The 12,539-nt window shown below is 41.2% G+C and overlaps 1 protein-coding gene across 1 annotated transcript; it reads right to left on the bottom strand.

Annotated features, from left to right (window-relative positions):
• Positions 1–1,076: 1,076 nt before the first annotated feature.
• On the bottom strand, positions 1,077–7,946 carry timp2b (TIMP metallopeptidase inhibitor 2b). The gene is made up of 5 exons (XM_085352481.1): positions 7,631–7,946; positions 2,479–2,579; positions 2,281–2,389; positions 2,033–2,157; positions 1,077–1,892 (listed from the first exon to the last, which is right to left on the bottom strand). The coding sequence occupies exons 1-5, from the start codon at positions 7,758–7,760 to the stop codon at positions 1,695–1,697; spliced, it is 663 nt and encodes a 220-aa protein (XP_085208607.1). The 5' UTR covers positions 7,761–7,946; the 3' UTR covers positions 1,077–1,694.
• Between the last annotated feature and the right edge of the window lie 4,593 nt (positions 7,947–12,539).

Genomic DNA, 12,539 nt, shown 5'->3' with positions numbered 1-12,539 from the left:
GGGCCTGAATCACACCGCTACTCATGCTCATGAAAATTCCCAGAGGAGGGCAACCCCCCCCCCCCCATTTTACATTTTTAATGATGCTTTTTCATTTGCTTTTCTTTCTAAGATTGCATTTCATTCGATTGTCATTGCAAAGACCAGCAGTGTTATCCTAAGAGTAGGACATTTTAATGTTAGAATAGTAACGCATTTAAAATCTACAGTGAAAAAGGATTGCATGCTGTGAAATGCTGAATGGACTCATGTTTGCTTGATCTGGGCACATGGATTGGCTCGTGAATGTCACGTTGCTGTTGTCTCCAGTAGGCGGCAGTAGATTGCCTCAAACGAGTCTCTAAATTACAGATTTAGTAAGCTAAAATGATGCATGATGATCTGCACTAAATGCACATTCCTAGGCATTTAGATTTAGCAGCAAAGTGTGCTTGCTGCATGTACTGGTATGAAAATACTGAGCACACCGAAAGAGGTTTATGAATTTAATTGTAAGGGTCAGATGTACAGTAATGTTTCAGATGGCTATGCATACAAAAGTCATCTTATCTTTAAAAAAAAGTCCCATGTGAAACCAGCACATCATACTTGACTACAGTTTCAAATGACGAATCTTTTTACACTCTCATATTAATTATTCATGTCACATTTGCGCCACACTGACGGCAATCTTAGTACCGTCAGTGCGAGAAAAATGATTGGTTACAATCTGTTATTCCCAACAAAAATGTATTTTACTAATGTTAAGAAAATATATGGTGTTCTTTATTTAAATATACTGCAACAAAAATTAAGGGAACAATTCAATGATCTTGTTGTTTTCCACTGACCAAGCCGATGGGCCATTAAATTTTTTTCCCACAGTATATACATACACTTACATTTACATATTTTATTTATCAAAAAAAGAGAATTTAAGTGTTTTCCCAATAATTATTATATGTAGTACCTTAAATAAAATATGTGCTCACACGTACTAAAGTATAACAGTGCCTAGAGCTGTGATCTATATATGCAGAAACAAAACAAACAAAACAACAAACCATGGAGGATTTGATCCTCTTTTAATTCCAACATGTTTTTTTCATTACAGACAATATGAATGTTGCGATATAATTATGTTCAAAGTGCCTTCTTGTCTATTCAGGATTATAGTATAAGAAAAGCAGCGACTGTGGTTAAAGAGTCGTGCTTTAACACAAATCAGTTGCCACACATTTAAAAAGCATGCTCCTGTTCCCTGTGATAGCTCTGCCAGGATGATTGTTTCCTGGTGTTATTTATCAAAGCAGATTCACAGAACTTTGATCAGTAGGTACATGTTATGTACATGTTATTTTAATTATAGAACCCTTTAAAACTTGAATAAAGAATTACAGATTAATAGCTCAGGAAGAAATTGTATCATTGAATTATGGTGTTTTCCCCCCTTTGTTCCAGCTGGAGGAGAAGTGGTTTATGAGGATGTGCTTCAGATTCAGGGGCCGGTGTGGCAAAAAGCGCTGAGCTCATAGGAATGATAAGTGAAAACATGAGATCTGCAATTAAAACCTTTTTTTTTTTCCTTTTTTAAAAATCCACTCTACAGCTTTTTTGATAATTAAAAGAAGGGGAATTTGATGAGTTTTTTATTTTTGTTTTTGATATTTCTATGGTGGCATATTTAAACTGCAGACATGTGCACAGTGGTAAAGTTAAGGGTCTTCGATGTCCATGAAATCCTTTTTGGGCGCTGCAGAGCCTCTGTACCAGGCACAAGAGTTATCACTCCTCTTGATGCATGCATAGTGTTTAGCTTGTCTTCCATTTTCAGTCTTCTCCATCAACCAGTCCAACCAAAGGCACTCGGATGGGCTGTTGATCATGCAGGGGATGGAGCTGCAGGAGGTGATCTGAGGATCAGAAAAAGCACAGTGATCGTTACAACATCGTGCATCTAGCGGTGATTTGTTTTATGCAACTGGGAAGTGATCATCTGGTAAATGTAAACTTTAACTACTCCCTTAGACTTTTAATCATAAATTTTCCGTACCCTGCATTCGCAGCCCATTTGATAGCGCTCAGTCAGACCCATCTTCTGAGTGGTAGTCAGGTTGTCCCAGGGTTCAAATAAGCCACACAGAGTGACGTGCATTGTCCCATCAGCCTCCAGCATTCCTACAGTGGAAGGAGAGCAAAGTGTAAATCTAGAGGATATATAAGAATCTATATGAAGCCACATTAAAGAACATGTTTGTTATATTACACAACATGTGCCTTACACTGCACTGAAAGTCATACCTGTGATTAGATACTCTTTCCTGCCGTCAGTCTCCAGAGACACTCCACACATCGCAGAAGAGCGAGCTGTGTAGAAGGCATCGATAGCGTTGCTGGGACCTTTGAACATCTGGGAATTCAAGCAAAAACATTTAGATTCCACTGAAGTTTTTACACATGGAAGAAAAATGATAAATGCAATAGCTTTGTCCTAAATACCTTGATCTGTTTAATGTCGTACTTAAGCCGTTTGATGGAATCCCCATAGACGTCATTGCCAACATCCACCTCTTGCTTTCCGACTACCTTTGCCCTGATAACTGGATAAAGACAAGAAAAAAAAGAGAAAAAACAAATTGCATTAACATTCATTTTGTGTGAATGCCAGCTTTGTAACTGGAACGCTGCTTTGTTATGTTAAAACTGAAATGAATCCGCATCTATCTGTATCTGATCTGAGCCCTGCCCAGGTTTGGCATGCTGGAGTTGGCCGCAGCACATTGCTGTGGCTTGAATCTGAGAAGTTTGCATGTGCCAGGTCCTGGGAAGACAGAGGCGCATGAGTGTTTCATCAGCTGCAATCAGAGGGAGGAATGCATGCTGCCTGTTCCCAGGTTCCTGGGCCGACACAGGAGGAAGCCAGTCAGCAGTCTTTGAAAAAGCTGAACTAGAGTGCCCCCCGCCCCCAGGCCTCTCAGCCAGCCTGCCTTTCTGTCTGGAGAGAGGTGCTGACATGCAAATCAACCACCTCCTTTCACATGTAGCCTCCTCCTTTTCTCTCTTGCACTCTGAAGCTGGAAGAAAAGAGCTCATGTGGAAAAAAAACAGGCTTTAATGGAAAATTACTATTAGAGCCATACAAATGAGCCGTTGAGCTAAAATCCCGAGTAGTCAAAAAACAAAAACAAAAAAAACCCAAATCAACTTGTGTTTTTCAAAGTTGCTGCTCTTTCCATGTGTGTTCAAAATGTGGAAGTGCAGTACAGTATGATCACATGTCAGCTGCAACCAGACACCCGGCAGTTACTGTATATTCACAGGACTGCAAGGAAGCAAGCGACAGAGCTAACACTAACCAGATGTTCTCTCTCAAGTTCCACTTCAGTCCTTGCTTTCCCAAGGTGGCAGCTACTGACTGTCTCTGATCGCTCCTTGCCAAATAATATCAAGCCCTTTCATTTGCCTTTTTTATATGAAGCTATGAAGATGTGAGCCATATGTGCCCTCATTCATGAGGCTTAGAGAACATCTCCTTTTAAGGGTCTAAAGCATCAATCCCAGACAAAAGGAAGCAAGAGAAAAAAGGAGAATGTGCGCACACATGGAGTGATGGAGTGATGGGTCCTGAAGCAAGCACGGGAAGGCAGTCACATTGCTGAAGTATTCTTAGCGTAACAATGTGCTGTGTATACAAGGAGAAGACGGCCCTTTAAAGTCAAGAGGGATACAAAAGAAAAGCTGTGTTAGGGATAATCTACACCAGTCACCGGATTTCTCTTTTTCTTTTTCGTTGTTTACATATCACAAACTCCCTCCCTCCCTCCCTCGCTTTGATGCAGAGTGAGGTAGCCGTGCCGAGAAACTCTCCAACTTCTCAGCAGAGTGTATTAGCGGTAATCCCCCTTTGCTCCAATGTGTCGAATCAAACAGAGACCTCTTCTTCTACGCCTAAAAGCAGGAATTAGAGCAGGTGGGAATAACCACAGGATGTTAAAGAGGCATAAAGTGAAAAATACTGAAAATGGGGTCTTATGCGCATACTGATATATAATCTTAGCATGTTTTAGAATTAGGTGTAGCTCTTGAGTTACATGTACATGAGAAAATAAGGCAAGTTATCGGGGAAAAAAGGATCTTTAAGCTAATTAATGTGATATTCCTTTGACAAGCCACCTATTTGATTTGATGGATTTTTCCTCCACAAACTGTTCGAGCGGTTTAGAAGTACAACTTTATTCTCTGTGCTGGTATATAGTGTGTACGCAAGTTCTTGCCAGAGCCTGGATGTTTACTGGAACAGGCTGACAAAGCCCTTTAAAAATCATAAGTTTCACAGAACTGGAAACCGAAGGAACCATCTAATTTTCTAGTTACTCAAACAATAAACACAATATTTTGCATGCAGTATTGTGGTCATGGGAGGGTTTTAAAAACAAAGAACAAAAAAGCAAATGCATGTCATGTAATTGAAGAGCATGTGCCCTCGTCTTCCTCTCCGAGGAGCCACAAAGCGGTCAGAGTGCGAAAAAGTCAAGTACAAATTCAAACTGACTATCCTGCTGATCCTGTGCAAAGAGATACAGACTAATCTGAGGTAATCCTTTGTTTTCCTTTTAAAAACAGACAATTGTAGAGTTTAAATACTCATCATCTCATTGGTGTGCGTGTGGTAAGCAAAAGGTCCCCGGTAAGATTCCAGCCAGGGATACAAATCGCCTTCAGGGAAGAGCATCTGATGTAAAACGCAAACACATGAAGCTATGGACGAAGATAACTTTAAAATCTCATCATCTACATTAGCCGTTAGTTTTGTTATGCCTTGCATAAAAAAATGTAGCGTTTTTAGCGTTTTCTCCTGTTTTTTTTACAGTCTGCATGTGACTGAGGCCATGGACATAACGTTCACATGCAGTTTCCTAAAGGGGAGTTGCAAGTGTCGCACTGCACGGATCAATCCAGCGCGCTATTGCAAGTGGTGCTGGAGCTTAAGGCAGCTGCTGTGGTTATTTGCACAAATTCTGTCCAGCTCAAAGGACGGAAATCTGGTTTTAATATCAGCTGTGTTTGCACAGCTTGCAATTTATGGGCTGCTTTTGTCCCAGAAGTCGTACCCACTACTTTCTGTTCAGGAACCAATATGACTCATTTTCTTTCTTCACAAAAAGCAGCACAGATAGTTTTTAAATTTAAAAAGAAAAATAAAAGTAAAGAATAATGAGTGTGGTTTATGAATACCCAACATTCCTCTGCCTCCGCCAAGGAACCAGAAGATAGATTTCCATTTATGAGGAAAGATTGCTCTGACTGTTTTGACAGTGGAACTGTTTACAACAAAACTTGATCCTAGGCGTGCACTACAAACCAGGCTCTACAAAGCCAGACTTACTTTGCTGGATAAAACCATATACACCAATCAGTGGCAGTTACCTTTTTCTCCTAATCACATTTTCTCTATCAGCCTCTGTGCTGACTCCCAGTTAAGGGGGGTTCTGACAAGACATTAGACTCTTCTTCTGCACAAAGTTGACCAACAGCTGACTTCAGTAAATAGGAACATAATGGCAGATGGCTGCCCCTCCCTGGTTCTGGTTTTGCCCGAGGTTTCCTACTGTTGTGATTTGGTCCTGTAGACATAAAACTGAATTGAATTGAAAATCATTGTTGTTCCAGATACAAGGATAAAAGAAGTCTCTGATTTTGTGTGTGTGTGTGTGTGTGCTTTTTTTGTTCCTGTAGCACCCAGGAGTTGCAATAGATACTAAAAGGTGCTACTTATCCTTAACTATCACTGCTCACTGACATCAAACCAACCCATCTCCATGTTTATCCAAATCTCTGAAAATAAGCTGGTTAAGTCTGCACCATAAGTTACCATGGCGATCAACTGAGGTTAAAAAAAAAGAGAACCACTGTTATGAGATTAAAAACTCTGGCTCAAGGCTTAAGCCTCCATTAATCTTAGTATCAAACTTGCATCTGGAATTTTCATTTTATATCGACTTTCAGGTTATACGAAGGCCCACCTTAAAAAATGACATCACAAGTGGTGTAATGATCTTCCTGCACTGTGGAAATGAACTGCTCTTCAGTAAGTATCTGTAATCTCCAAAAACCAAAACCAGCACTAGCTATGTGAAACTTTAGCAATACTTCCAAGTCAGTTAGCTGTCTGGCACTTATTAAGATAGTATCTTGACTTATTTTAATCTACATAGGAATGCTGTATTTAATACACACACATCATTTATTATAACACAAGTGGCCCATGGTTCAAAGAAAAACATGATTCACCTTCATTTTAAGCCCAAGAAGAATAAGAATTTTGAATGAGCTTGCTTAATGCAAAATTTCATCAACCCACTGAGGTAGCAGTCAGTTCATGGGCTGGTGAAGTGGAATGCCAACGATTTCGTAAATTCCCGAAACTTCTCTCTGACGTTTAAATAAGTTGTGCAAGTGTGCAACAGTTGACTGCCCTCTCTGTGACCCAGCAACTTGGTGAAGTTTTGCTGGCGCTTTTCTTCTCCAACTAGCTTGAGCCCACTCTTAAACTTTGCCTAAACCCCCGAAGACACGAACTCAAGAATATTTGGTCAAGAAACAGATTCCCCGAGACTCTATGGTGGTTTATGTTTATGTGAGGGTCTATCCATGGTGCTGAAGCAGGAGCGGAGGGTCAAGGTCATGTTAGAAACTGACTTAAGAGATGGAAATGAGGTGAATCAGCTGTGAGGCTGAGATGACTGCCAGCATCTTCGTTTTTCTAGAGTTCTGCACAATCTGCCTAATCAAAAAACAGAACTTATTTTAATAGGTTCACTTTGTAAAGCCTAAAGCACCAAAATAGGGTAAAAAGAAAGAAAAATTGTCTTCCCTTTTAGTGCGGTATCTGACTTTCCATTTGAGTACATTCTCAGGTAGCATAATAAAGTTTATTCATCCTCTTGAGCAATGGAATCCAGTGAGTAAAAATCTTTGAATAAGTCACCTTCTGTCCACATGCCACACACTCAGCCATCTCAGAAGCAAGAAAAAAGACCCGGAGCTGGACAGGCTGGTCACTGTTAACAGTCCTGTTAGCTTAAGCTCTGTGTTGAAGGCAGCAACAAGTACTTTTTTGTAACAGGCGAAATTAAAGGGAAATTATCCTCAGGAGCGTTTGAGTAGGATTAAATGAATTTGCCTTTCAGTAAACTATATGATCACTGAGGTGATACTGGTGAAAGAAAATGAAGTTATATTCATGTTGTCATAAACAAGCACAAACACAAATGATTTTGTTTAAAGTCTCCTTAGCAACAACAAGGAATAATGTGGTTTACTGTAGATTTAAAAAAAAGCCTAAAATGGTATTGAAGAAGACAAAACTCCAGACAGTATATTGATGTGTCTATGAAAGAGCATTGAAGCTATCAACAGAAGATTAGAGAAAAAGAGGAGGGCAGTGGAAAGAAAGACTGGGGGACAGAAAATTCCATCCTCCTCCCACTGCAACTGTAAACACGGGAGCTGGGCAGTCTCCCTCTCAGAATACGATGGTTTCCTTGTGGGGGGGAAACCCAAACCAATTTATCCTAGACATTGCTAACTAATACATTAATGGCAAAAACACAACTTGATGTGTTGATTGTTAGTCTAAAAATCAACTTACCGACGTCTGAGTTGCAGAACACCTGCTGGGGATGCCTCGGGGAGCAGCTGCAGGCTTCTGCCAGTTGTTGCACTCGCCAAAGACACAGGATGGCCAGAGTGACAAAACATCTCTTCATCGTCCAGGTCATCTCTGAAAACTACGCTTTCTAACTGAAACTGGAAAAGTGAGTGAGGGTATAGATATAGACCTGCCTGTCGGGTTTAAAGGAAACGAGTCGCTGTCCTTGGCTAGAAGTCGACGCACGACGGTGCTGTGCATAAAATGATGCACAGGGCACGAGAGAAAGTGTAATCCTGCTAAAGACTGCACACCAAGTCTGTTTTCCACTACCCTCAGCAGCAGCAGCCACGTTTTATTAGCAGGCAGCAGCAGCAAACTCCTCCCCCCCCCCCTCCGGTGGCCAGAGAGCGCAAGAGCGCGACAGAGGTCAGGAGCTGCCGACTTTACACACGCACCCCTTAAACTACGTAAATCTCAGGCTGATGCGTGAGGAGGCGGATAATTGTTTTTAGGAAACGACGGTGATAACAAACAGCATCACCCTGTGACACACGTATTTTTCGTAAGTTTTACGCGAAGTGTTTCCTCACTCTTGCACGCCACTCCATAAAAGTACAAGTCTTGCAGTGAGAGTATGTAGGTATTACCATGAAATAAACAATTTCTCAGTGGATTATATATAAATGCCTACAAAAGGCATCAAAGAGCTTGGAACCTGAACATCTGGATTCAACTCCAGAGGTAAGAAAGCGTCAGACTAAATCTTACTGACGTTTACAACTATGCTACTAACTTAAAATACAACTTTGGAATGAAAAGCCTTTCTAGATGGACGTGTGTGTGTGTGTGTGTGTGTGTGTGTGTGTGTGTGTGTGTGTGTGTGTGTGTGTGTGTGTGTTACTCATTTAAATTGTTAGATAAGGACAGGAGCTTTGTTTGTTTTAATGATAATAAATATGACGTATTACAATGCATTACTATTGTTAATACATGATATTCATTATAGTCTCTGTACTGGACACCATGAGGCAATGGCTCAGCACACCAGAATAGTCTTGTGACTACATTTCTCCACTAACAGGAGACCAAAAGGAGCAAATACTGTGGAAGTTTTAAAAAAGTCTGTATAGTCTCATTAAATGAAGTGGTTCAATTATCACATCCTGAGAGAAATCCCCAGTACAGCAACAACTATATAAGCCATTTGTTGCCGTACCTTTTAAAAACACATTCAGCAATCATGGAGCAACACTGATATTTAGTGTCTTTTAGCCCAGTTTTTTGCATTAACAAACTCCTGGAGGAAATCTCTGTCTTGGCATAAATAATTCTTCTATCATGCTAAAAAACTATCCTATAAAATCAATGAGACTCCTGTGAGGGCAAAACCATTTGGCAAAGCTGTGGCTTGGACAGACAAACAATTTACTAAAAATTGCTATAAATCTCACTTAAGCTGTGGGTAGCGGGAAATTCAGGCCACAGTCCCCTGCAGGTTCATCGCTCAACTCCTTTCCCGTTGCCAGGTCTTGTCACGGCAACATTTGATTCACTGTCACAAAAATATTGATTTTAGATGCTTTAAACATTTGCACACATGATAATTCGCCTATGAGTAAATCCTAACGTGGGTCAGGCTGAGTAATCCGTAGCCCACGCTGCGCAGTTATCTGAGGTTGGAATTTAGCGAGAGTGTTTATGTATCTTATAGTCACTTTCAGGAACTCCTAAAACACTGTCTGACAGAAGGAGGTGTGGCACGGTGGAGAGAAGTGACATCATGCCCTTAAAGTTAATGAGCTCAGTCTGGCAGCAATTCAGCAGCTCCCACCCCCAGCCTGCCGAGAAAGAAACATTATGCTATAGTCGAATTCCTGAGTCGTTCCTCATCCCGTATTCATGTACAGAAATAAATGGAAAGTTTACCGCTGCTTCTGGAAACTGAGGATCTTAAGAGTTTTAGGGTTGCGGCCTCTTGTGTTGATTCTGGCACAGGAGGGCGAGATCACAGCGAGGACATGATGTACAGTATTCAGCGATTAGAGCTGATGATGAATGAAGAAGAATGCCAGAGAGGGGACTGGATCTGCTGTGGCTGCCTCGCTCCCTGACATCATATTTGGCCACTGACTGTGAGTCCTCTGGCCACTCCGGCAAATATTTCCACTGGTTTTCATGGCTGAACAATTTTTGCATGTTTTTCTTTTCCACAGGTCTTTTACTTGATGTCTGTGTTAAAGAAAATTTTTAAAAAAAACACAGGCGGGAGAGGAAGAAAGCAAAATGGTACAACCAAATTGGTGTCATCTGCGTAACTCATTACCTTTGTTAAATTCAGACATTTATTTTACCGTTGTATTTACATGTACCTTTGGAGTGAGATCACCACCAATGAGATAAGAAAAATTCCCAAACTGTTTGAACTCTGGTAAGTCGTTATGACTCGTAAACAGAGTGCAGTTTACCAGAAACAATAGAGCTTAGAGGGACAATACCACAGAAAATGGGTGTGAGAAAAATCAAGACAAACATACAAAAGGAAGTGACACATCTGAGACAGAGTTGCCAGAAATATGCTTCTGTTTAATACAACTTTACCAGGGGCACTGGGGGAACACCAGATGCCTTCTTTAAGGCAAGGCCTGCTGCCTCCTGTCCAAACAGTCTGCTTCCTTTACACTCATATGCTGACTGATGTGATGGGCTCTGCTCACATATCACACCCTTGTCCTGAGCTCCTGGGTATATTCTGAGCGATTTCCCGCACTACGACTCTCTCTTTAGAACAGAGTTTTATCCACCAGTCGAGATCTGGATGATTGTATCAACATTTGGTTTTAATTCGTTGAAAGAGGGCGGATTTGTCAAAGAAGTGCAATGTAAGCAGCCCCCTCTGTGTACATTACCAGCTACAAATGCCAAAAGGGGCTTAAAAATGGCCTGAACCTCCATTCCCTAAATTACAGACTTGCAAGGCCAGGAATACTCTCAAAAGGAAGTGCCCAGTAAGGCATAAAAAAGAGGTTTTCATTGTGGGTACTGGTGGGTGCTGTGGCACTGACCCACATCCTCTGACTCCCAAACAGACCCCTCGCCTGTTATCTGCACACATTGCACATGACCTGACCGCCACGCGGATTTCCAACTGTCCAGCCCCTCTTTGCACCCTCAGCCACAACCCACGGGGTATTTCCAATAACTTTCCATCCATCATTGCAGCTATTCGCAATTCACCGGTGACAATGGAAGACAGTGAATCAGCATTAGGAAACTGCTTCAGGGACACCGATGTGGAAGAAAACATCTGTTTGAAGTTCCACACACTCTGAGGTCAAATGTCCACATCCACAGATGTTAGCAACTGAGATGTTAGTCACCATGAGTCTGCTGATAATATCCAAAAAGCTTTCTTAGTCTCTTCAGTGCATTTTAATAAGTGGTGCCTCTCTGGGTAACTACGGTGAGTGTGTTTACAGGAACTTTCACTTTTACCTAACAGGCACAGACTTGTAAAATATCAAGTTTGTACAAAATGTACAGTCATTTCCTCTGCAGACAATAGCACTACCATTTCGTGACTTTGGTACTGTGGGCAGCTCCTTAAATGATGAGCAACTTAAAGAGGGGAATAGATGTTGTGCAATTTGTTTAACCTGCTAATTCCCACAGAAATCCAAATCCACTAGAAAGCTGTTTCCTCTTACACATGGGAATTGGGACATGGGACTGGTTTGAATATAGTGACTACACCTTTCTATCTAACATTCAAACACATTCATACTGTGAGGAACACATCAGAGACTGGAGCAGCCAAGTATCAAACTACCAACCTTCTCATTAGTAAATGAGCTGCTACGTTCTGAGCTACATCCAACAGACTCAGAGGAAATCAGAAATGTGTTTTCAGTATTCCAGTAGTTGTTAGCATAGTTCTTTTTTTTCTTAAAAAGTCACGTGAAACATCTAAAACGCTAAGAACACCTTCACTGCTACCCTTTATTCCATAGAAATGAAAAGGGTCAGTAGCAGTCAGGTGCTGCTAATAAAATATACTCGATTAACTGAGCATCAGCTAAGTGTGAGCACTCCTTGAAAAGCAGAAGATTTTGAACTTTGTTGGTCTGGGGCATTTAGCTATGTGTTAATATAATGTCGCAATCTTCCAGGAAATTCACCCTAAGGTCAGACTATCCTCGGACAAATTGTGTAAAACCCGAGAGCTACACCTTAGGATCTACAGGCCTCGGTTAGCAGGTTAAATTTTAAAGTTCGTGACAGAACAATTAGAAAAAGACTGAAGAAATGTTGGTTGTGAGGGTTGCCAGGAGAAAGTGTCTTCTTTCACGCAGCTTGCGTTTGTAAAGTTGCATCTGAACAAACCACGAGACTTCTGGAACAAAGTGGAGATGTTTGGCCACATTTGGTGAAATCAAACAGCGTATTAGCACAAATACCTCAAACCAGCTTGAGCTCCTCTGTATACCTCTGTGCCTCCATGTGCCACCTCTGTGCCTTTGTCCTATCATCTCTTTTAGCTCTGTCACCTTGTGTTTGCCACTTCCCTGCTCCCGTTCTGTGACATTTTGAACTTCCTGTATTTCTGTTAGCATTAACGCCGTTTTGATCTCCTCACTCCTGCATTTGGATGCGCAATCTATCTTCTACACAGCTGAACCTTCACATTTGCAAAGAAAAGTGGGGCAAAAACCCTCCGCGATGCTGTGAGACTGAGACCCTTTGCTGCCGAACATTTCAGTATTAATGTGATGCTTAATTCTCGGCATGTTTGCAACTTGGTTTGTTATGTTGTTGTGCACTTTTGCCATAACGACACACTTAGTTGCATCTGACATCGGTGGAAATTGGGAAATTCTGGAGGATGTTCAGATGATGAAGATTACATAGT

Source organism: Diplotaxodon limnothrissa, linkage group LG4 (assembly GCF_057381915.1).
Source record: "Diplotaxodon limnothrissa isolate DT_005_m linkage group LG4, D_limnothrissa_male_GT1.1, whole genome shotgun sequence".
Lineage (NCBI taxonomy): Eukaryota > Metazoa > Chordata > Actinopteri > Cichliformes > Cichlidae > Diplotaxodon > Diplotaxodon limnothrissa.
The sequence above is the reverse complement of the archived record's forward strand: the minus strand, read 5'-3'. Positions and strand labels throughout refer to the sequence as shown.

Coding starts and splice junctions, on each gene's coding strand:
- timp2b (XM_085352481.1), bottom strand. CDS start 7,760: ATGACCTGGACGATGAAGAGATGTTTTGTCACTCTGGCCATCCTGTGT. Junction 2,158..2,280: donor GAAAGAGTATCTAATCACAG/GTATGACTTTCA, acceptor CTTCCACTGTAG/GAATGCTGGAGGCTGATGGG. Junction 1,893..2,032: donor AAATGGGCTGCGAATGCAGG/GTACGGAAAATT, acceptor TCTGATCCTCAG/ATCACCTCCTGCAGCTCCAT.